General features: G+C 41.6%; 1 protein-coding gene across 8 annotated transcripts in view; it reads left to right on the forward strand.

The window, feature by feature from the left end:
- The window catches only part of pde4ca (phosphodiesterase 4C, cAMP-specific a), a 59,853-nt gene that overhangs the window by 29,917 nt on the left and 4,158 nt on the right, over window positions 1-25,778 (forward strand). For 5 of the 8 annotated variants that reach the window (XM_031281235.2, XM_036005626.1, XM_031281239.2 and 2 more), the window contains 13 exons: window positions 14,909-15,106; window positions 16,361-16,405; window positions 17,418-17,454; window positions 18,305-18,378; window positions 18,514-18,566; window positions 19,441-19,553; window positions 23,011-23,104; window positions 23,253-23,425; window positions 23,919-24,017; window positions 24,203-24,367; window positions 24,735-24,834; window positions 25,013-25,167; window positions 25,258-25,380. In XM_031281235.2, the coding sequence (XP_031137095.1) occupies window positions 14,909-15,106; window positions 16,361-16,405; window positions 17,418-17,454; window positions 18,305-18,378; window positions 18,514-18,566; window positions 19,441-19,553; window positions 23,011-23,104; window positions 23,253-23,425; window positions 23,919-24,017; window positions 24,203-24,367; window positions 24,735-24,834; window positions 25,013-25,167; window positions 25,258-25,380 (1,429 nt within the window). Of the gene's footprint in view, window positions 1-14,908; window positions 15,107-16,360; window positions 16,406-17,417; window positions 17,455-18,304; window positions 18,379-18,513; window positions 18,567-19,440; window positions 19,554-21,610; window positions 22,284-23,010; window positions 23,105-23,252; window positions 23,426-23,918; window positions 24,018-24,202; window positions 24,368-24,734; window positions 24,835-25,012; window positions 25,168-25,257; window positions 25,381-25,778 lie in introns of those variants that run through there. The other 3 variants (XM_036005627.1, XM_036005628.1, XM_031281240.2) reach the window with 2 other exon arrangements.

The following is a 25,778-nucleotide window of genomic DNA, read 5'->3' on the forward strand; positions in this document are numbered from 1 at the left end:
CAACCATTAACAAGAGTCAGCATAATGTAAATGTGTGACAATAATGTTTGATTCACTTGAATTTTGTATTGCATCCGTGGCTAAGACAAACCAGCTGTGGATTATACTATATTATATAGCTTGGCCATGACTTGAAAATGAGGTTACAAGCTGTACAGAAGTCTTACTGTAATTTAACAGAGGTAGAAATGCAGTTGATTGTACAGTATCTGCAGTTGACATTTTATTAGCTGCAAAATTATTTTGAAGGCAGATACGTTTAGCAAACATCTAGCAGATTTACATTACTAACTTGAAATATATTCCAATTTAAATTTGGACATTCAGTTATCTTGTCAGTTAACAGTGAATTCAGAGACAAAAACACATTAAATGAACGTATCGATTGCTGCTGCAGCGGCTGTAACCAGCAGCCAGCCTGTTACGTCTCTAAACAGCTACTATTAAGACTTTGCCCTGCACTTTGCAGTCAGTCACTGTGAAGCAACCACATTCATACACACTCAAGACAAATAAAGCCTGTGTGTGAATGTGTTTTATACAGGCATCCATGAGAAAAATCCTGTTTGTTCTCTGCCTAATACAGCCCATTTCCCATTAAGCTTTAATGCCACTTACAGTTACACAAATATTGTTACAGAAAAACTACACCATAAGTTTTGTAGCTTCACACATAATCCTCAGTGCCAGCGGGGAGGTTGTGAAAGAGGACCTAGAGATAAAGTCGTGTTTACATTTTGGTCCTCTGTCCTCTTTCTCAGGCAGGAGCCTTGTTTATCAGATGAAATGCAGAACAGTTGGGAGCATGGGGGATTTTAAAGGGCAGTTGTCCTCCCATGCCAAAAATGTAATTGACTTCTGCTTCCAGAAAATGTCCTAGTTATGTGGACAAAATTTCAGGGGAGATGCAAAAGTACAGCAAAGTCAGACTTTTACTTGTTGCACTACTGCTCATATTACTTCCACCCGTGGATCTTAAAAGCAGTCCAGAAATTCCCTCCGCGCTTAATCTCAGTTTTAAGAGCAGCGATGTTAATCAATATGCCCAAGTAGGGGAGTCACAGACTGGGAGGCCGAGGCAGTGCAGCTTTATTAGGTAGAGATATTGATCTTCCCAGGTAAATGGGACCATGATGGAGACGCAGACTTTGTTAGAGTCTGTTTATTCTCTGGGGGGAAAGCAAGGGGGAGTGCAGGGGGAGCAGAGGCGCATAAGATTATCAGCCTTGTCAGTGCCCATTTTGGGAATCTATTAATATCACATATTTAAGAAGTCAACACTTGTAAAGTAAAAGCTATCTTTATGAAATGATTAACAGTAATGAATGATGGTGTTTGAATTGTAAATCTCTAGTCTTCCGAAGTGCATCCAATTTTTCTCGCACTAGTTCCTCTTCATTTTTCCTTCTTTCTTTTTCTCTTTTCTTCTTGTCTAAAGCATCTCCCTATAAAGTGGAACATAGTGCTGGTAGGGATCTAAATCTGCTTTTGACATCAGACACCAAGCCCAGAACGTCTCGTGTGCCTTTTGTGAGTGATTTAAAGCCCAATTATTTAATAGTCAGATAACAGAAGCCCTTACTCCTTAGATGGATAGGTGGCGAGGGTATGCATGTTTTTAACGTGTCTGTGAGTGCAACGGGTACCATACAAACTGAAATGTTGAACACATCTGCTCTTGGTACATGTATGCCACACTACTTGATGAATGATGGCGATTTACTTTGCCCGGTGGTGTTTTTTGGTTTCTCTTTTCAACTTTGAGCTGTAAAGGTGCAGTAACACCTGCTTTTCCTAAAAGAGGGCCAATAAGAGGATTCCCTCTGAATTCCTGGGACAGTAGCAGCTTATAGGCTTTGATGTGTTACGCTGCATTCAATTTATCCCTTGATTTCAATTTTATGAACCTGAAATTGGCTTTAGGCTATGAAAGCAGTCTGTAAAGCACATTTAATTTGACCATATTTTGCCATCTCAGAACGACTTGAACTTGGGTTTTAGCCATTCTGGCTGCGCAGCTCTAGGGATGGCAATGTTGGTCGGTAGGTCCACCACTTTGGTTCAGACTAAAATATCGCAACAACTGTCGAATGGGTCGCTCTGAAATACACGTACAATGTACAGGACTTCATGGCTCTCAGAGGAAGAATCCTAATGACTTTGGTGATCCACCGATTTTTCCTCTAACGCCAACATGAGGCCGACATTTATGGTGATTTTTCAGTGAAATGTCTCAACAACTATGGAATAGATTGTAATGGCATTTAGTACTGACATTTGTGTCCTTCTGTATTAACTTTGGTGATTCCCTGACTTTTCTTGTAGCACCACCATCAGGTCAAAATTAAAATGTGTTCAATACTTTGGTTTACAGTATGACTAAATACCCGAAAAACGAACGCCATTCCTATCAGCTTCAGTTGTAGTTTGTGTTCGCTGCTGACTAGCAAATGTAAGCATGCTAACATGCTAAACTAAATCGTTGGATATGGTTCACATAAAAGTAGTTTATTTAGCTCAAAACCCTGCTGTAGCCTCACAGAGCGTACATGGCTGTAGACGCTTGAGAAGTCCATATATAGATTATGTGTTTTTTTTGTTTGTTTTTTCTTGGTAAAAGTTTTCATGACGGATCGCAGAAGCTGTATTCTGATGTAAAATTGAAAATTAAATAGCGGTTAACGGCTCAATTATTTTGAGGCATGCTGCTCTCCTGCCATTTACAGCCTGCTGTGTGTCCACACACTGTCTGCAGAGGGCCAACTATACAATGAAGTGGCAATGACACAGAACATTATGCAGCAATGACAGCCAGATAATGGATGGAAAATTCATCCTTAAAAATGATTTCTAAATGAACCACTGACCGCAAATACAAGTATGAGCTTTGTTGGGTGTTTGGGAGTGAGAGAGTGTGATTTATGCACAGAGTAATTTAATATGAATTAAGAAGATGACAGTTTTTGGCAGGTTGCATGTGAGTGAGGTAACTGAGGTTCAGCTTTAAAAGTGCATTTCTTAGGAACCTAATACTCTCTCCTGCCTGTTCAACCTGGGAGGACAGGAGGGGAAAAGAGAAATCTTCATCTGCTCGATTTATCAAAATCTCCATGTGTGAATGTTGGACACACTCTGATGTTTTCAACGCCAAACCCCTGTCAAGCGGCTTTTACTTTTTTTGTTCTTGTTATACATAAGTTTGTGGACATAATCTCTTGTCTTTAAGATGGATAAACACCGCTTGTAATAGAGGTCAATGACTATCTAAATTTGCCAGGTAAATGTGTGGCCGTGATAAATGATTCTGTGCTTTTGGTCACAGTATATGAATCTGCTCATTTGTAGAAATGATGAAGTCATCCCGTGCCCTCCACAGAGTATAACTCTCTCTGGTCCTGGCGAAGGAGAGGAGTTTGTCCTAATAAATGTGTCGGAAAGTGTTTCCAAAGCATTTCCTAAATCATCAGTGGCTTTCAATGGTGTTCTCACCCACAGGGAGTGCCACGGACCCTCATTTATCTCCCTCACAAGCAGGAGGAACATGTCCACTGGTGTTGGGTTACAGGCCTCACACACATACACGCACACACACGCACTTTACTCTTGTGGGATGTGAAGTCGGGCTCGTACCTCTGTGTTCTTGGAACACACACTCCTTCAAACACAGTTTTTGGTGCTGGATCTGGATCATTTGTAACAAGTGTTTGCAGTATGACAGTGTGCAGGACTGGGCTCTCCTAAAACTCCACAACTTTACTGTGCGGTGACGAGCTTTCCAGTCACAAGCGCGCAATGATCATTTTTTTTTTGCATGACAGAACAATTGTGCAATTATGTGGTGCCTGTGTGTGTGTGTGTGTGTCTTTGTGAGTCCAAGTTGAGACTTTTTCCTGTGCTATCCAGGAGTATTTGGCATCAGGGTACTTCGTCCTTGTTTTGAAGCATAACGCAAGCATGATACATTTTGAAATTCTGCATTGTTTTACTTGCATTTGAACATGATTTAGACCCTCATGCTTTACTTACATTGTTTGTATTATTCCCCACTTATTCTGTACATGAATGACATTGGTGGACATAGACTATGGAAACAGTACACACCATCGGCTTGTCATCTTTTTTTTGGAAAGAATACGCTGGTACCTGAATAAAGGCATGAAGATCGGACTGGCTTTAAGCATCAGCTGCATTTCATTCAGTTTAAATACATTCTTACCTCCTTCCAAACGTTCACATTGCTGCTGAACTTCTTGTTGCGTAACATCATGTAAGAAAGACAAATGAAGTGAAACTTGACCCGCAGTTCTAGAAATTGTGATATGTGTACTTTCATGTGATATGTGTACTTTTTTTTAGTCTTTTTCATAGTTTTATTCAGTATGCTGTGCCATGTATGCTCGGTTTGCCACTGTGACTCTCATACTTTACTATCTAAGCTTATCCTAAACTACCTTTAGAACAAAGAACCATCTAAATATTGTCTGCATTGAAACTGTACCAAGTGGATTTATGCTGTTATGACAAAGCCACACATTGGGAGCATATAAGGGCTCAGCATGTTTAAGACATATCATCATCACACATTTATTTCGTACTCTTTTCCCACATGGTGTCTGATGTTTCTCTGTGGTCTCATCTCACCTCAGGAACCTTTACCATGAATACCTCAGGCTGATCATGTTACGACACTTTTATAGACCAGGTTCTGAACTTTTCTCTCTCCGCTCCACTTCCTCTCTTCGGACCCACCATTTATGTTCATTTCCCTCCAATTCTTCTCTCACTTCACTGTTTTCTTTGCTGTGCTATACGATCCTGGAGGATAATAGTCCTTGGTGTGTGTGTGTGTGTGTGTGTGTGTGTGTGTGTGTGTACGTAGATAGACTAGGATACTCCTGTGACTCACTGTAAATCTCTTCTGGGCTCCGACTCACTCACGCTTATTAACCACTGCCAGTGCTGCTAACCTCACTCTGTAGTCTTTTACACAATGTCACACTGCAATTAGAAAAATGTCCTTATCTGAAAGTTCACTTAGGAAAGGACAATCAGCAGTATTTGAACCTAAGGAATGTGTTTATACAGTGGAAGATTGGTTATCCTAAGCCTAATTTCATTGAACAACCAAAAAACATACACATCATTTCTCAACTATTGGACTGTACTCAAAATGGTTGGAATTTTTTACAGCTGATAAGAGCTTATTCGTACTTAATACCAAACTGTAGATATTTAGGAAAGAGAGAAAAACATTGCTATGAATTTGTAAAAACTACTGAAAACTGGTTAACTGGAAAACTGGCCGGCTGCAGGGTGTCTGGTAAGAGCTTTAACCAGAGATGTCTGACTTTGAGATCCAGGGAGATTTAGTGAGATGTCAGATGAATAAATGCATGTGGTTCTGTTTATTATTTCAAATGGACACATCAAGTCTTTCCTCTTGCTTCCTGCACCCCTCCCTGATCACGATACTGTACCAAACATCTCAACAACATGCTCACACAGTATAAGGTATACTGTATCAATCGATTGCTGATTGACAAGAGAGAGAGACTGTCCTCAGCAGACACATCACACTGTTATGTGCATCAGAGGTCAGCGTGCGCTCCACATCCACCAGTGCACATGCGTCATGACACCATTGTGTTGTTTTCCAAAGGAAAGATCTGAGGAAGAGGGCCGGGCTGGGCTCTGAGACGGCGATTACAGGCGTCAGAGCGGAAACACTGAGAGTACAGTTCACATGTAATAATAATTGCACACACACACAGGCGTACACACTCACTCACACATGCACACTCACTAGTTTTGTCTTTATTTTTCTGTCTGTCTCTTGCTTTCGGCTGTTCAGAGTTTATAGCAAAATAAACCGATTTAATCACAGTGGACAGACTTAAGTACAGTAAGACCATGACCACACACACACACACACACACACACACACACACACACACACATACACACACTTCTTTAATTTACAAACCAGCTGCTGGTTTTGAAACAAGTCAGCTAGGTGCCTGCTAATAAAAAATCATAAAAACTGTGCGTGTCGCTGTGAAAAACAAATACAGCCTGACATAAAGTAACAAATACAGTCTTTGTTGTCACTGGCATAGATCCATTTGTTTTCACTATATTTAATATAATTACACATTTGATCTTATTTTCTTCAATGATAAAATAATCTTTACTGATTCATTGTATTAATTAAACAAACCAACTCTTACTTCAAGTCACCCGGAAAAACAATGCAGTCTTTTTCACATCACTGGCTCTATACAAACTTGTTCTATTATACAGTATGTGTCCTAACTCTAACTTGTTTTATGAAAAGGTCAGTGAAGCGATTCTGGGTTCCTGCCTTTCTGTTGTGTCAGCTAACAGCTACATTGGCTCGCACTCTTTTAAAACCGTTTTTCCCTGTCTGATTCTGAACAATGCACCATACATGGTTATCGCAGTTCCGTAATGTCTATCTTAAAAGAGATTGACATATTGGCTCGGGTTTTTGTTGGTTGTGAAATGATGACTTTGTTGATTGCTTTGAGGGGGATCTTCTGGATATATGCAACGTGTGGCCGTTTCCCTCATGTTTTTAACAAGATGGATTGGTCAGTAACAGAGAAAAGGGCACACACAGGAAGGCTGTGAGCCAGATCTAATGTTTTCCTGCATGCTACTGCCCACACAAGATACCTTAATCACTGTCTTGCAGGAAGTTAGATGAGAAGATCAACACCACTCATGTGTGTACATTAAAAGAAACTGCAGCCATCAGCTGTTTAGCTTAGCTTAGCATAAAGACTGGAAACGGGGAGGAAACAGCTAACCTAGGTAACAAAATTTGCCTATCAGCACCTCTAAAGCTCACAAATTAACACGTTATATCTTGTTAGTTTAATTGCTACAAAAAAAACCGCAAAAGTGTAAAAGCGGCAATTCGCTATGTATTAATTATGTACCAAACTATTTCTTGGCCAGCAGCAGTTGCCAGGCAACCAGCGGAACTGTAGGAAGTTCCCGGCCAAAAACTAGTCTCACACGTAAACCCCCCCTAACAGCATTTTGCACTTTTAACTCTCTGGTTTTTGTTTGTTTCCAGTTATTTATATCCAGTTTTATACTAAAGTAAGCTAACTAGCTATAGCTTCAATATTTTACATACAGAATAAAACCATACTTCTACTATTCCTAACGCTGATACTTGTATACAGCCGCAATGTTATCAAGTGAACGTAATCAGAGTCCATATTGCACAATAAAATGAGACAAGCTAAGAGAAAGACAACCTGTCAGCTGTTTAAGATTCGACCACCATTTCAATAAGCACTACAGCCAGAATGTAATAGTTTGCATAATGCTATTGTGATTTAATGTAGGTACTTTATACTGTGTGTACACATAAAAACACACAACCTCCACCAGGTTTTCCGCATTGGCCAAATAATATGATGTCACAGGAAAGGAGCGGAAGAGCAAGACAAACAAACAGGGTGGTTCTCCCTCTGTGCCAGGGGCCACAGTGAAAACAACCAGACAGCTTCTATCCCAGAACACACACTGGTGACTCTTGTATTATACATAGATACAATGTCACTGTGAATTGGAAATTGCTCAAAGAGTACTTTTTAAGGCCTGTTATTTTTAATGTAGCCAGATTTACCCCCTCCGTGGTTCACTTTATTCTGTGTGTTGAGTTTAAGGGTGTGGGCTCTCAGCTGCTGGTGTGAACTTTGTGGTGTCGTTAAGCCAGTCCTAATCCTTGTTTGCTCCAGAACATCTTTTATGTGTCATGTGCAGATACATACAGCCTAGACTATAATGCCTAAACACCACGGCAGGGGAAAAAAAGTTTGAGATTTACACTTTTGTTGCTTTTTTCCCCCCAGCAGCTCTTCATTTACTTCCGACTGCTTTCAACACACTCATTGTCACTCAATAGAGATGATTTCAAATTATCGAAGTAAATACAATACTCTCAAGCGTCACTAGATGAGATCTGTTTTACATGTAATAAACGCCTTCTTTTAAATGTCTTGAATAAATGGCTCTGCATGTCGGCCCTGGTGTAACTACCTCTGGCTGTGTCACGCAAAAGGCCTGGGAATGATGAATGAAGGTTCAGATGACAGCTCGCCCTGGTTTACAGGCCTATCTCCTCTCTCCCTCTCTCCCTCTCTCCCTCTCTCTGCCCCGTAGCTCCTGTATTTTAATGCTCCCCAGATGGGATTGACGTTGCCGTGACAGGCGGTGACGCAGGCGGGGTGTCGAGTATCAGGGCCACTGACAGATTACCATCAATCACACTTCTTACCAGCCAGCCACTTAAATAACAAACGCTGTAACACACCTCTCTTTTTACACTTTTTTTGGGGGGCTTTTATGATGCCCCGGAATGTTGGCTCCAGTTTGGATAGAAAGTAATCAGGTGTGATGTGTGTGTGTGTGTGTGTGTGTGTGTGTGTGTGTGTGTGTGTGTGTGTGTGTGTGTGTATGTATGTGTGTGTGTGTGTGTCTTGGTGGCAAATGTGAATAAAGCCCCTTCGTGCAGATGAATGCAGATGTTAAACCAGTATGGATGTATTCTTTTTTTTTTCTTTTTTTAAGACTATTTTTTGGGGGTTTTCTCTTTATTTGAAAGTGACAGTGGATAGACAGGAAAGGTGGGAGAAAGATGGGGGATGACACGCAGCAAAGGGCCGCAGGTTGGACTCGAACCCGGGCCGCTGCAGAGGACTCAGCCTACATGGGGCGCACGCTCTTACTGGGGGAGCTAGAGGTCGCCCCAGTGTGGATGTATTTAACCATTTCAATCAGGAGAGACTTGTTTGCAGATATACAAAATGTTTAATGTACATGAGCAAATAGCTGTACAGAGTATTGGAGATTGGACTCCATCGTTATATTAATACATTTAATATAGGGGTAGGGAACCATGATATAACCCCTCGATGGAATCCAGACACCGGTGGTGGCGGAGAATGGTCTGAAGACCAGACCGAAGGAGGCACTGGAGCGACACCCAAAGAATCACTATGACGGGAGGTGGAAGGGGAGGAGGAGGGATGAACGCCTTTCCTGAAATGACAGCTGCTAGCACAAGGAGAGAAGCAGATTTAAAGCAGTGTTGTGACGCTGTGATTGGCCTATGAAATTCGTGCCTGATTCTGATTGGCTTATCAGGAAGGTGAACGCCTCCAGCACTGATTCGATTTAGAGAGAGAACTGATTAATTGTTAGGTCTTCCTGAAAGAATTTACGCTGAGCTACATATACAGTCCCAAACAAGTGGCATATGTTTCAACTTGCCTGTTATCTTTTATAATAGATATCTTCTTCACATTCTCCCTCTAAGAACATCTTTTAATCTGTCTCATTTACAGTACTATAGGGCTTGGTGATCATTCAATATTATCATCTCTTGACTTTCAGTGTAACTCGTATGTGATAATATGATCATGTTGTGTTTTTGTTTGACAAAACTGTTGCAAATTGTAACTGAAAACTAACAAAATTAGTTATTGAAGTTTTACTTTTGCACACGTGAAGACAGATTTTTTTGTGGAACACAGTTCAATGCATTTAACATCAATTTGATTTTTTTGTTGTAGCGATTTTGCATGTATTTTTCCTAATGGGACATGTTGTTTGAAATGTTTGTTTTTCCCGAAAAACTGAAACCCCTTTTTTTTTGTTGGAAAAATTACTTAAACAGAACATATCAAAACTGTCGCTGATGAATTCTTCATCACTTGACTAATCAGTGAATGGACTGTTTCCGCTCTACTGTATATTTCCACAGTCTACAGTGAAATATCCAGAATTCCAATTCCCAGCTCTTGCAATCTCACCAAAGCCCAGTAGAGGGACCCTGTCGTCTGAGTGAGTTATTAGATGTATTTCACTTCTCCAGACAGTACCTACTACATACATCAGCCATCACTCACCAACACGTTTATCTGGTGTATCGTTAGCACCATCCCACTCAACAGGATTATTTCAAACAAAATCCCGTCATGTTCTTTTTATTTTCATCACTTGTGAATGAGACTGAGAAAGGGAGGTAGGGTAGGACAGGATAGGTGGGTGGGTGCGACTGGCTGGCATGTGAAAGACACAAAGACAATAGAGTCGTATATGAAGACCAGCCGTCCAAACAGCCCCGGTGCTTCTGTGGGAGCTTCCTGTCCGGACCATGTGCACGCTTAGCCTGAACGCTGACCTTTGACCCCTTGAAAACACACAATGACTCGGTCGACATATTAAGTGTACATATTGTAAAATGTATGCTTGAAGACTGTGCACTATGGAAGTTTTTTGGTTTCACATTCGCTCTGTCAACATTCCCTGCATTAAAAAATAGAAACACCGGCTTTTCAGTATTAATGTAACACATACAATACATAGTAGACTATGAATACCATCTCTTGAAACAAATCCATATGAAAACCATTTCATCCCAACACTTGTGTGATTAGTTGCTGTGGGTCTATACAGTAACAGGAAAAGCGGGAAAAATAATGCACATACACCAACAATATCACACCTCTCTGACACGGTCCTACAAAACGGACAAAATTGGTCTTAATATACTTTAGATAGTATGTGTTTTAAATAATTATTTTAATCTAGTATAAAGCCCAATTTGTTGTTACCTAGGCAACAGCTACTCCTGGTGTTCATGCTGCTGTGTATATTTTTCTTAGTTCATATAAACCCAAGGGAGATCATTGAGATGTACTATTGTGTGTGTGTGTGTGTGTGTGTGTGTGTGTGTGTGTGTGTGTGTGTGCGTGTGTGTGTGTGAGTGTGCGTGAGTGTGTGTGTGTGTGTGTGTGTGTGTGTGTGTGTGTGTGTGTGTGTGTGTATGTGTGTGTGTGTAAAGTAAAAGGTAAACAGTCCAGTGTCATCAGTTAGTCATGTCTCTCCGTTCACTCCCCTGAGAAAGACGTGAAAACTGGGAGTGAAATAGCAGCGAGGAAGAAGACGTGGGCGATATTTTGATCTGTGATCTAATTTTAGCTCGGCATCAGCTTCAAATAGAAACGTCTCCATAAATATTCATGAATGGAGGTAAAAAAAAAAAGTGATGCTCTGCGATGCAGAGGGAAAAGAGAGGGGAGGGGGGTGGCTCTGCATTCTACCTGAAACTCTATTTTTAGCTGCGTCGCTGCCTCTCTCAGGCTATTCCCCATGCACGAGGAGGCTAAATTTAGCTGCATAGAGGCAGAAGCGTTGTGCAGATACAAAAATAGAAAGTTTATGGTCAGAGCACACAGGAGCAGCCAGGGTTACAGCATCATTAGCGAGGAAAGAACGAGATAGATGGAGACAACAGGATAGAGAGTGAGGAGTGGGTGTAGCTCCAAGCTACATGTGAGCTTGTAGTAAATGGGCAGGGATGATGTGTGTGCTTACACATCAAAACTATACACATAGATGTGTAAGGTGGCATGTTGCACTGCTGTAGCACATTAAAAGGTATCATTTACACATGGAAAACCCACTTTATTCCTAATTTTTCTGTAAAGATGATTAATCCTCACATCTCTGACACACATAGTCAAATACACATTTGTACATGCATGCAGTTAAGACCAAAAAGCCCTCATGTGGGTGCCTCAGAATGGGCTGTGCTCTCTTCCTCTGAAATTGTATTTACTTTTCCTCTCTCTTTACCCTAGTTTACCCCTCACCATGTTGTCTTCCCTCCCTCCATCCCTCTGCCTCCTCTCCTTGGCTATGTATAGTGTAGTCAGTGTGTCTGAATCTTTCACATGAAGGGAGGGATGGGGGCTTCTGTTCTGTGTTATGTAATAGCCAGTAACACACCAACGTTTTGTCCTCATGCAGCATCCTAGTAGGGTAGCAGGGGGCGGAGGGAAGGGGGTGGGGGGAGTCATTGGAGGAAGGAGTGGAAAGGGGAATGAATGGGATCTATGCATGCTGCAGTTGGTGCATAGCTACTATTAGATATTATACTATAGAAACCTGCAGCCTGTATTTTTCACTGGATTAAAATGTTAGTATTCATTCTATTAAAGCTGTAATTAACGATAACTGAAATATCTAAACAACTATTGGATGGATCGGCACTACATTTTGTGCAGACATTCATGGACCCCCAGATGATGAATCCTACTGACTTTGGTGATCCCCTGATTTTTCATCTAGCACCACCATGAGTTTGTGGTTTTGAGTCAAATATCTCGACAACTATTGTAAGGATTGCCATGAAATTTGGTACACGTGTTCACTTCCCCCTCAGGATGAATTGTAATAGCTTTTGTAAAAAGACTTTTTTTATTTAGAAAGCTCATCATTCTAAATGTTTATTTGTCCAATACTTTGGTTTATGACCAAATACTTGCAATACTGCATACTTGCATACTTTGTGTTCAGTGCTAACATGCTAAACTAAGACTGTGCACATGGAACCTCCTTATATATGTTACATATACATAAACGTATATTCTGTTGCATAGTATTAATCAAATTAAGTCATTGGTAGCTTGTAGTGTGCAGACAGTTAAAGTGTATTTGGTGCTGTGTTATTCAGGACTGTCTAGGAATTTGTGATGTACTCAGGACTGTGATGAGGTTTTAGTGTTGTGTTTCATTATTTCCCACACTTATCATCAACAGACATCTCAGGCTAACGCTCCTGCAGCCATAACCTCAGGTTTGTGTTTGCCTTGGATTTCAGGGATTTTTATTTTATTTTTGAATATCGTTTCCACTGCTGTATTTATTTGAAAAAGATTGAATGTGTGTCTCAGCGTCTTGCTTGGAGTCCAAAATCCTCCACGTTCTGCTAATGGTTGTTTTGCTAAAGCGTGGATTTCTACTCTGGAGTTCCTCAGACTGTTTAGAAAAGGAGACGCGTTGCCAAACTGCGCTGCAGGTTGACGGAGTCTCTCTGGGTTTGCATGTCAGCAGAGTGGAACTGTGGGAAAATAGAGATGTGCATGAAGGCAGAAAAAGTGCCCAGACTGTGAAGAGAGGCCTCGTCCGTGCCTTTATTTGGTGTTTTTCTCTGTAGTCAGATCATGTTTGATCAGGAGGAACTCCTCCTCACCTGAACGCCAGGCTATTTTGAGAGTCACCCTCACATGACCCCACGTCAATACTCTGATGCTAATTCTATACCTGCTGTTCACACACAGTCCTTTTTACCACATGCAGACCTCCTCTGGATGTTCACACACACACACACACACACACACACACACACACACACACGTGTACCCCTTCTGCATGACATAGCCACATTAGCCAGGTTAGATTTATTAGTGTAAAGCACACTAATAAATCTAATAAAGTGCACACCATGTTGTCCATGCTGTTGTTTTTTTAGGCAAACTTTTCATTTCACGGACATTCAGACAGGCTGGCTGGAAGTGGTGCGATCTCTGTTTTTCCTAAATTTGCAGATTTTGGTTTACATATTTTTTGCTGTCATCTTTGTATCTCATCAGCATGTTGTGAGTGTCTCTGTGGGTCAGTTATAATGGTTACCCTGACTACGGCAGTGGGATCTTGGCTGTGCAGCCATCAGAATGAGAAGCCAATCTGTCTGTGGCTCTCAACACCCCCTCGTTGTGGTTCCTGTCTAATTTTGTTATCACAGACAGAGCTGATTTTAGTCTACTTTGTGTGACATATCAGTGGGATAACTGCACTCCCACATATTTCACATTGTCATGTCCTTTGTGCCAGCTTCCTAAATCTGTCATTTTTAGCTCTTATTTTTTTCTCTTTACTGGTTCATAATGGTCGCACTTCCTCTTAAATTACACTTTTTCCTGTGTGAGATACAAACAGCTGAATGCTGTTGCCCAGTGATGAAAGCTTGTGATATTTTTAGATATGGAGTATTGTATAGTATATTCATTTTCTCCTTTTCATTGTTGATGGAGCACCACCAGTCATCTGAACTAGAGTAGATACTGGGATTTCGACAGTCTATGGCCACAAGCGTAACATTTACATCCCGAAATGAAATCCATAGTGTATGGATCAGTTCTCATTGATCCATGCATTTGTCTCACTATCACATCCATGTTGCCTGCTGCACTCACTGACACTGATTTCTTTCAATAGGACACCACAGTGGCAGCTGGAATTGTAACGACCAGTCAGTCGGTATATTTCTATTTTGTTCCCATCTGATGCTACGAACAATCACATGGTGACAAACATGCATTTGTTGCATAAAGTCTTTTCTTGTCATGCCACTTTCTACTTCTACTCCGCTACTTTTCAGAGAGAAATATTGTACTTTTTACTACATTGCGCTACATTAATCTGACAGCTTTAATAGTTACTTTACAAATTAAGATTTTTTTAAGACTCACAAAACACATGTAGTTTATAAAATACTTATGTGTTATTATAAATTAAGGTACCCAAAAATATACAGGCCTACAAGTCCAGCTGAAATGATTAGACCACCTTAGTGGATTGACAGAACTGATCGTTTCCAGTTTCTAAAATGTGAGTAGTTTTACTTTTAATACTTTTAAGTACATTTTCCTGATGATACTTACACACTTTTACTTAAGTACCATTTTCAATGCAGGACCTTTACTTGTAACAGAGTATTTTTACATTGTGTTATTAGTACTTTTACTTAAGTAAAGGATCTGAATACTTCTTCCACCACTGGTTATGATATGTTCAAACTAGTGGTAGTCCCAGAGTGTCCTATATGGTTTTAATAATGCCAACCCCTAAACCAAGAAGTGGGTGTCCAGGGTGGCTGCGCGGATGCTTCTTTCGTTTCCTTTTCATGCTTTACAATAAATCTGCATGTTTGTGTTTTAATCCATAAAATGTGTTTTGAGTCATGTATCCTTAATACATCCCCCCCCCTCTCTCTCTCTCTCTCTCTCTCTGGTTGTTGTAGTTTTGATGTGGAGAATGGATTGGCAGTGGGGCGCAGCCCCCTGGACCCTCAGGCCAGCCCTGGCTCTGGCTCTGGTCTGGTCCTACAGGCCAACTTTCCTCACAGCCAGCGGCGGGAATCCTTCCTCTACCGCTCCGACTCCGACTTTGACCTTTCACCCAAAGGTCCTTCCAGAAACTCTTCCACCGCCAGTGACCTGTAAGTTCATTTCTGCTGTTTCACACGTCGATACTGATGACATGGCACCTTTGTGTGTACACGATATGCAAAGTTTTTTTTATATTTGTTGTGTGTTTAGGAGGATTGGTTGTAAGCAAAATGTGTTTTTTCTTGATTTATTCGCTCAGAACAGTCCATTGTCTCTCAATAGTTCCTGCTCCTGCTACTTTTAACGTTGTGTGTTTATTTTGACATGCAGTTATCTGTGTATATTTGAGTACACAAATATATTCAAGGTTAGACTCTGCCACTTTAATAATTCCCACTAAAATTCTGTTGCATTGCCTGAAAAAACCTCTGTGATGCTCTGATAAAATATAAAATTGATAAAAAAAGTCTTTCAGCCTCACTCTCAATAGCAACAGTGTTCTGTGTGCTGGGCTTTAGGTCCCATACAACATGAATGAGTATACTGTAGATATATTTAGTTTTTACTACTGAATATATAAAGTATATGATCAAGTGTAGCATGAGACATCTCCTTACAAAGACTTTGGTCCTAATGCTGGGATGCAGCAGTTTTTAGTCTGTTAAATGGTGTTTACCATAAAAGACGTCTGTAAATGTTTTTCTCTTCTTGTGTGTCTTCCTTGTGCTGAGAGGTTTCCACATTGGAAGATCCAGATGTTGCATTGGTTTAAGGGTTGGCTCCCTTACAAGCTGCAGCAAACAGTTGCGGTCTCAACTTCATTTGCAAATTTTAAAACTAGGCTTTTTGGCATTTTTATTTGGATTCCTAGAGAGCGCTCTGAAGCCGAAGGGCCTTATTGTTGAGGTTGCGTGCTTTCTCTTTTATGGCTTTGTATTTTGATGTATCAAAGCTATATTCTGCACGTTTTCCTGTATTTGACAAGGCTCCTACACTGACTAATAAGAGGTGTCTACCTTAGTGTCTTGCCCCAGTCTTTCAGTTTTATTAAGGCAGTATTAAAAACATACTGTGCATTGCGTGTGTCTAAAAAAAAAATCTACAGCTCTAGAGCCCAACATTGGTACAACCAGCTGTTTTTATGTTTTTGTTTGCATGCCAAATCTGCTTTACTGGGATTGCAAGAGATTTGAAGAAAGGGTCAAATTTCTTGTCTGTTGTTTCTTTTTTTGCTGTTTGTGTTTACAATATGTCCCGAAAAAACCGTCCCCCACACAGTTCATAATGTCTAAACACCTTTAAGTCTGTATAGTAAGCAGTCGCAGCAGGTCTCCTCATCAACTCTCGCCTATCTGTTTTTGAAGGGAAGAAAGCTTGAAGCACTGGGAAGTCAACTGGTTGTCAACTCGGTGAGAAGAACATGATAAAATAAAATAAAAACAAGCTAAAAACACTGGCTCTGTCCCCTTTAAGCCCTCTCCTGCATTCCCTCTAGATGGCGTCATAGCCATTTCCCACCTCCCTCCTGACAAACGTGACTAAATATTAAACACTTCACCTGTGACCCCCGTTAGACCCCCCCCCCCCCACCCCCCAAAACACCCAGTTCTCTTTTCTTTTTGTTTTTGCATGTGACGCTTAATCAGAGACAACCAGGTCTGTTTTTTTTTTTACCAGTTCGTACTTAAATCACCCATCCTTCCACCTACCCCGATCTGTTTCCTTACCAACCTTACCATACGCAGTGCATGACTTATTTGTTTTTTTTTGACATAGCTACATTTTAACAGAATGATGACAAAGGGAGTGACGAATGAGGATCTCTGAGTAAGTAGACATGATAACTCATTCTCTGGCCGCCTGGTTGCACAGACAGCGTTTTTTTTCATAAACTAGTGAACAAGTGATACCAGGTGCGGTTTAGTTTCTGTTTATTTCATCTTAAAGGTGCAGTAGGTAAGACTTATAAAACTAACTTTCTGTCATATTTGCTGAAACTGACCCTATGTTCCAGTAGAACTACATGAAGCAGGTAATTTAAAAAAAATCCGGCTCCTCTGGCACCACCTACAGCCTGTAGTGCGATTTGCAAAAATCCACAGCTCCCTGTTCAGATGCACCAATCAGGGCCAGGGGGCATGTCTAACTGCGTGTCAATCACTGCTCATGCACACGCATTCCTCCTTTGTGGGGGGAGGGGCTTAGGAGACTGTTTTGGGCTTTAGCAGAAAGGGGGGAGGGACTGAGAAGTTGTCGATGTTAAAAAATTTTGGCTAAGTCCTGGATCTTCGCAATCCTACCTACGGCACCTTTAACAAAGTTAAAACACAGATGAATTAATAAAATGTAGGAGCTTATAGATTGGTCCTCTAGTCAGTGTTTCATGCCTTTCCCTCCTGTGTATTCTGTTCTGTATTGCAGACATACAGAAGACATGATTGTCACACCATTTGCACAGGTGAGTCCTCTGAAACCTTTCCATCCAACGTTTTTGGAAGCATTTCTTCCTTTTTGTGCTATTTGAAAATTTGCCAAAGCAAACCACGTTCACTAGTCAGCTAAAGACAGCAGATGGTAGTATGGTCCCTCGTTATTATGTTGGCCCTGCGACAGGATCAGGCATCCCGCTGCCGTTGCCTGGCTCTTGCCTGGCTCGTACGTGGGATGTGCGTCACACTTGTGCTCACTTTACACCCCGAAAGAAGCGGTGAATCCAATACTGTTGGATCATGCTGTTTAAATTTGCATGCTGGCTGATAAGGGCTGCTACATGGGTCAGGCCTGGACACCGGATACTCTGTGGGCTTCCTCTGCGTGCTGAGTCAGTGTTTGGCTACAGATGGAGTGACAGACATGACATAGAGGGGTGTCAGTGATGTCATCCAAACATCAGAAAGGCAGAGGGGAATGCCTCTGCGTAGCACTTCAGCTTGGTCTTAGATCTTAGATCTGGTTTTAAAAGCTCGTCATAGATTCACATTAAGAAGCATCTAGAACTAGTTCAAGATGAATAAAGCAAAGGCCTGCGCAAGTTTTTTTTAAAGGTTATTTTTTGGGGCCTTTATTTGTATAGGACAGTTTAGACTTGAAAGGGGAAAGACATGCAGCAAAGGGCCGCAGGTCGCTGCGTCGAGGGGTAAACCTATATATGGGCGCTTGCTCTACCAGGTGAGCTAATCAGACACCCGCACATGCACCTTTTTAAGGCTGTAAATGAAATGACATCTGTGGTTTCATTATATCACAGACGTTATGTACGTCACATGGTAATGATCTTGTACATTTAGTCTCTTGTTCCTATCTTATAGGTCCTCGCCAGCCTGAGGACAGTCCGAAGTAACTTTGCCGTCATAACCGGCCAGCAAGATCGCACAGCCAGCAAGTAGGTTGTTTTTTTTAGAGAAAATGTATGAAAATAAATCTTCTAGCAATCTCAGCGTCACACCTAACACAAGTAATCATGCTGTAGTTACAGTATGACTTTTGCTTGCTAACTTTGGATGGTCTCTGTCTACAGGACGCGATCCTCAGGCAACAACCCTCCATCCATGTGCAAGACCAGCCTCGCAGGTCGGTGCTGGAGTTAGAATGAGCTATTTTCTAATCAATACCCCATTATCAACAGTGACCCCGGTCACAGAGACAGAGACACGGCAAGGACATTATCATGATTAAATGTATAGTAGTATGTAATAGTGAATTGTGAAATCTAGGTTATTCTGGTCACAGTAATAAATCAGTAAATGAATGTCATTCACAAATACATGAAATCCAGTGGGGTGTTGGTGGTGGTGGTGGTGGTGGTGGGGGGGGGGGGGTCAGAATATTTACATAAGTAAAAGTATCAATACCACAATGAAAGAATAATCCATTGAAATAAATGGCACTTGAGTAAAAACTATGTAAGGGTTATCAGTAAAGCATACTTGAAGTATCAAAAGTGTAAGTACTCAGTGCACAGAATGGCCCCCGTTAGTGTTCACAATTATCTATTATATTATTATATCATTATATCATTATTACGGATGTATTATTGTGTACAGTTGGTAGCATTTTACTGCTGTAGCTGTTCATGTTGGCGCTAATTTAAACTATTTTACATACTGCAGAGCAGTTTAATCGATAACTCTGCCATCATATTTTATAAGATCATTATACATTTTGTATGTGAAATCTTAATATGTAAAGTAACTAGAGATGCAGTTGTATAGAAGTGTGAAGTAGCAGGTACAACAAGTACCTCAAATTTGTACTTAGTAAATGTACTTAGGTGCATTACACCACTGAAGAAATCTAACATTTATTCGGTGTTCTCAAACAACAGTAGGTTAACAGCCCATTTTAAGTTCCACTTTAACAATCTTTTTGAAATTTAAACAGTATGTGAATGCTCTCTGATAGTTGTATCCTTACCATAATGCCTTGCTGTGTTTCTCTGGTACAGAGGAGCCTCACCAGCAGCTGGCCATAGAGACTCTAGATGAGCTGGACTGGTGTCTGGAACAACTAGAGACACTGAAAACTCGACACTCTGTCAGCGAGATGGCCTCCAACAAGGTACTTCAACACAAAAACACATTACTAACAGCCCCCAAGTGACATACTGAACATGCACACCTTTAAGAGGATAAAAGGTAGAGACACACAGCAACACATGTAATAGTGCAAGGTTGCAGTGCAGGGCACTCACTCTAATCTGTGCTGTGATTCACCGCCCTGAAGGATTTTATTAGTCATGTCCATCTTGTTGCCATTTTTAAGCTAGTCCGACTCCAACTCCATGAACACGGTGCTGTAGATGGCTCTGAACTCATCCAGGTCAAACCTAGTACATTTTTAAGAATACAATTCCAATATTTTAATGTTCATCCCATTGAAAAGGTTAAACCTATCACAATCAATGCAGCATTTAACTTTCAGCTCCTGATTGTTAAGATATCTAGAAATATCAAGCAGTTCTTATCACCGCTGTTGTTCTCTGCTTCAGATGAGACCTTAATATCCATAATTCAGTAATCAGTTTCATTCAATTGAATTGGTGTTTCCCTTTTCAGATGAAATACGTCAGCAGGTTTCATTAGAACAGATAATAAAAGCAAAACATAAGACACGCTAATCATTTTCATCAGTTTTTCATTAAGTGGTGGTAATCTTCTGCAGCCCAAATTAAAGTGGGGTCCAAGTACATCACTTAGCCTGTGGATTGCGTGTTCTGTGCTGTAAGTGCAGTTAGCCTTAAACACATCTGAAAGCTCACTAATACAGAGAATCCATCATGAAAACATGAATAGAATCTCCCCCCGTCCGCTGACGGGGCTTATTCCATGAATGAGCGGGATGGTTTCATGCACGCAAATAGAGATTAGACGCACAGACGCACCCCTCCCCCCACTCATGTCCAGAAAAATCTGAATGAGGTAGTGGGAGCTGGAGAGGAAACAGCATCCCCCGCCCCCATCCATTTTTCCTCTGTGTATACCTCTCCTCAGACTGGAGCCCGGCGCTTGTGTGATTTCATGATTAGACCGCCCACACAACATGCACATGCTCTTCCATCCTCCTGAAGGTGTATTTAAACTCATGCTGGAGGCGTTACATTTAGCTGAACCTTCAATGTAAACAAAGATATTGCAGGCACCTAAAACACAGATGCTAAAGCCTAGTTCAGCCAATCTCTCTCTCTGGGAAGTAGGGCTGTGCTCGATTAAAGAAATTCTTAGTCGACTAACACTCATTCAATTGTATCGATTAATCGATTAGTTGATTTAATCGACAGAGCTGTAAATCTGAGTTTCTCTGCAAAGAGTCATGCAAAAGCACCACTTTAATTCTTGTGTTTACCAGAGATGTGCTCATATGTTTCTTGGAAATAAGTCATTCAGCATGAAAAAAGCATAAAACATGACTAATCGACTAAAGAAATCTTAGTTGACTAAGACCAAAACGACCGATTAGTCGACTAATCGACTAAGAGCGAGCAGCCCTACTGGGAAGTACGCAAAAGTGTGGCTTGCCCACCGACCTCCAAAAGGAGACAGTCCTGAAACAAAACATTCCCTTATCATGCAGCTGCCTAGATTCCCTGAATCTATGGAGGCACAAAGTTGGAGTACTCCTCTGCCTGGAAAGCGTATGAGGTTATGTTGGACACTGACTTGAATGAGACCTGGAGTACCACTGTCTTAACTTACATAGCATGAGTTCATAAGCTGGAAATTCCACCACAACATGAACAGTACATTGCCCGCCTTGCCTCCCGTCGCTTACACTTCCTGCTGTTAACAGTCACCACCACTGATTTGGTACTAAATGAAAGCGAAGAAACTGTGACTTCTGTGACAACAAAAATTCTGTTATTATCCTATAATATTTAAAATCAGCTTAAAAACATGGTTAATCAATACATAAAAAGTTGGGCTACCCAATTTAGAAAGATTAACTGCACTACGTTACATTTTTTTGTCACCAAAATGTGTGCCATTGAAGCCTTTTTGTATTTAGCTTGGGCTTATTTTCACACATCAACATATCATTTTCATTATGCTAAGGCAGCCTGCCTGGAGTGCATTTCTGTGCTGAAATATTTAGTTATCTATTTAGTGGTACGTGATCCATGAATGAACCCCCCCCCCCACCCCCCCTCCATCCATTCACAGCTTTTCCTTCATATCTTCTTCAAACTTGGTGCACATGGTGTGTCTCACACCGTCAGCCTCTGGCACGCTCAGCCCAGCCTACTTTGTTCATCTCCCCACCAATGAGGGCCTTTCGTCTCTCCCAACCTCTGCTGCAGCAGGTGCCTGATTGGCTGCTATTCTTAGGCAGTTTTGGAAGGAGGCGGGGACTAGCGTACCTCGTTCTCCCTCTGTTTACACACATATTGGAGCAGGCTGAGTGAATGAGGGAGAGTCAGGGGGAGCGAGGGAGTGTGGCTTCTCTGCCTTGCATCCTCGCATCCCACAGCCTTCCCTCAGCTATGCTTCCACTCTCTTGTTCTTCCATGGTCCTCTGCACAGTTCTTTATTTCCATCTGCTCAGCTCGTACTGATCACAGCTTCTACAGCACTAACCAGTGGACTGTCTGCTCGCTTTGGATTTGGCGCAGGCATGCAAGCTGTGTAGGAGCAAAAAGTATCCCTGCTGTCTGTCGAACAGGCAGTGCCAGCGTGGAGGACGACCAGAAAGCTCAACCCTCTTACTCAGTTTTATTTTCGCTCCTATGCTTGACTTTGCGCTGAAATGCCAGAAGGGAGTTGTTTAATTTCTGTGTCGTGGATGCTCATTCAGGTAAGGAGAGGCGAGCGATGAAGTGGGTGGCAGGGGATGAGACTGCTCCAGGCTCACATGTTGCTCGTTTTGTGAAGAAGTGAACAACTGGTGGTTGAGATGGGACAGTGGACTTTCTCTGAGAGACTTTTGACACCTTCATTTAAATTTCACCATTCAAGTGCATGCGTGTGTTTGGGTGCAGGGTACTAGTAAAATCAGCTATGGATTGTCCGATCAGCTTCTGCACTGTGTGACGTGGGGGGACACACGGACGCGTGTGAATGCTTCAGAGAAAGAATCGAGGTGTTCTGAGTATATTTATAGATGGTTATGGTTGTCTGTGTTTTAATAAGTTACTCAGAGCGATCTCTAGTAATTCATTCTAGTAAGTTTGTTAAGCATTATTCAAAATGACATCTTTTGCCTTTAAGCACAGGGGAATCAAGTGTTGTTGGTTGCTTGTTGCATCTGCACTCACATTGAACTTAGTTTGTCTAAAGCATGACACTGCATACACCAAACCTGACGGTAAAATGTGAGACACAGGGACATAAAACTAATGAAAACCTAAACAAATTGAACAAGTTTACATTTCTGAAAAGAGAGTGTTTCTCCTGATTTGATTTTGTTGGTTTGTAGAAAGAAAGCAAGATGTTGCCGGTTTGATTGGTCCTAGTCTGTCTGGTTTTTGTCAAAAAGATGTGTGTGATCAAACTCGTGAATGCTTGTGTGTGTTGGTCCTTAGTTCAAGAGGATGCTGAACCGAGAGCTCACCCAGCTGTCAGAAACCAGCCGTTCGGGGAACCAAGTGTCTGAGTTCATCTCCAGCACCTTCCTTGGTAAAATGCCTTCACTTTTTATATTCCACAAGCTGTGTGCATAAAGATGTGCATCATATAAATGATATGTTATAGTTAAAGTGTAGTGTTGCTAATGTGATTGCTAAGAGACTGCAGTGTTAATGTGTTCCCTGTCTTCATCTGACAGAGAAGCAACATGACATGGACATCATGTCTCCCCCGACCAAGGAGAAGGACAAGAAGAAGCGGCCCATGTCCCAGATCAGCGGTGTGAAGAAGGCCACCCACAGCCCCAGCCTCGCCCCCTCCACCATCCCTCGCTTTGGGGTCAACGCCAGCCAGGAAGGACTCCTAGCCAAGGTAGGAGGACTAGTTCAACACTTGTTTATCTCTATTCAAATTAGGGCTGGGCAATATATCAATATTTTATCGATATCGTCATGTATCTTTTATGTTCTTATGTTATATGTGTATATAATGTCTTTTGAGCCTGCCCCGTCAAAGACAAATTTCTGTCACTTGTGACAGACGATAAAAGTCATTTTCTGAACTTACCAGACTGTTCTAGCTGTTCTATTGTTTGCCATTAACCACTTAGTCATTATATCCACATTATTGATGATTATTTATCTAAAATCTCATTGTGAAAATATTTTATTGAAGCACCAATTGTCAACCCTACCATATCGTGGAAAGTTTGATATCGAGGTGTTTAATATCAAGAATATCGTGATATCTGATTTTCTCCATAATGCCCAGCCCTAATTCAAATCCTTCCGCAATGTTTTCATTATATTCTCCCATGCACAGTATATTGTAACGAGAAACATTTGTCCTCATTGTCCACCGGCAGGAGTTGGAGGACATAAACAGATGGGGTATTGACATCTTCAAGGTCTCTGAGTATTCTGGGAAACGCCCACTGACGGTCACCATGTACACTGTCTTCCAGGTAAAACACCCCGACATACTGTACTTCCTCAAACACAGCATGCTCCTTGTATAACCTCAAACATGTGGTACAGTAAATGAATGAATGAAACAATGCCCTAATAACAAAGACATCTCAATAAATGAGTTTTACCTTGACTGCCCCACGTTCTTTCTGAACATTTTTTTCCCATTCTGCTGCTGTAGGAACGTGACCTGCTCAAGTCCTTTAAGATTCCTGCGGACACTTTCATTACCTTCATGATGACTTTGGAGGATCATTACCATGCCGACGTGGCCTACCACAACAACATCCATGCTGCAGACGTGGTCCAGTCCACGCATGTTTTACTGTCCACACCGGCTCTGGAGGTACACACCCTAATTCATCCAAGAGAAACAGTACATACAAACGTCATTATTATTAAACTAAAACAATAGGATCTGTCCATGTCCTGGCATGTTGAGCCTCCCCCCACACACACACACACACACACACGCACGCACCAATGCACACACACGACCACACACACACAAACCGCATGTACGCATGCATGCACACACGCACTCACACGCATGCACTCACACGCACGCACACACGTGAACACACACACAAACGCATGCATGCACGCACGCATGCACACACACACGAACACACGCACGCACGTAAGCACGTAAGCACACACACACACACACACACACACATATTGACAGTGCCTGCTTTCTTGTGTTGTCCCAGGCTGTGTTTACTGATCTGGAGATCCTCGCCGCTCTGTTTGCAAGCGCTATCCACGATGTGGATCACCCTGGAGTTTCCAATCAGTTTCTCATCAACACCAGTGAGTTTGCATAGCTTCATCGGGATTATGTGAACGTGCGTGGGTGCTGAGTGTATTTAACAATGTGGATGAGGTGCCTGTATACAGGTGTCTGTGTAGCAGTGTGTTTCTGCATACATTTGTTTCCCATTCAGGTGATTTCCAGTGCTTTCTGTAAACTTTCTTTTTTTGCCTTCAGACTCAGAGCTGGCCCTGATGTACAATGACTCATCGGTGCTGGAGAATCACCACCTGGCTGTTGGCTTTAAGCTTCTGCAGGAAGATAACTGTGACATGTTTCAGAACCTCAGCAAAAAGCAGAGACAGTCGCTGCGCAAGATGGTCATTGATATGGTACGACACCTAGGTGGAACCCTTAAGATTGCAGACGTAGTACTGTTTCTGTCTGAGTTCAGGAATTTGATCTGAAATGTAACACTACAGGTGCTGGCCACAGATATGTATAAACACATGAACCTACTGGCAGACCTGAAAACAATGGTGGAGACCAAGAAAGTCACCAGTCTAGGAGTCCTACTGCTGGACAACTACTCAGACCGCATACAGGTGAGAACCGTTTTGCCAATTATTCATTGTTAGAGCCACATTAATCAATATTTCTATATCAACAATGAATACAATTACAATGTCAATTGTAGTGACCAAATTTTGCAGTTTCCCTCAGCACTACAGAGCATTTTAACATCTTTCAGTTCATTGTATTGGTTTTTACAGCCTCTGACTTTACTGTTTTGGTTCAGTGTCCTCGCTCTAATCTACCATGTTTCTAACAGGCAGGCGACAGCTCTAAAACCCCACTGTACAGTACCTACTTAGCACCAAACGGCAGCAAGAGTTACAACTAGCTGGTGAACATAGCTGCTGAAGAGCCAAAGGTTTCCCTCAGGAGTTGGTCGAAACCAAAAGAGAACTAAAAGAAGAGTAAATATTGGACTTACATCAAT

Source organism: Sander lucioperca, chromosome 9 (assembly GCF_008315115.2).
Source record: "Sander lucioperca isolate FBNREF2018 chromosome 9, SLUC_FBN_1.2, whole genome shotgun sequence".
In the NCBI taxonomy this organism is placed as follows: Eukaryota; Metazoa; Chordata; class Actinopteri; order Perciformes; family Percidae; genus Sander; species Sander lucioperca.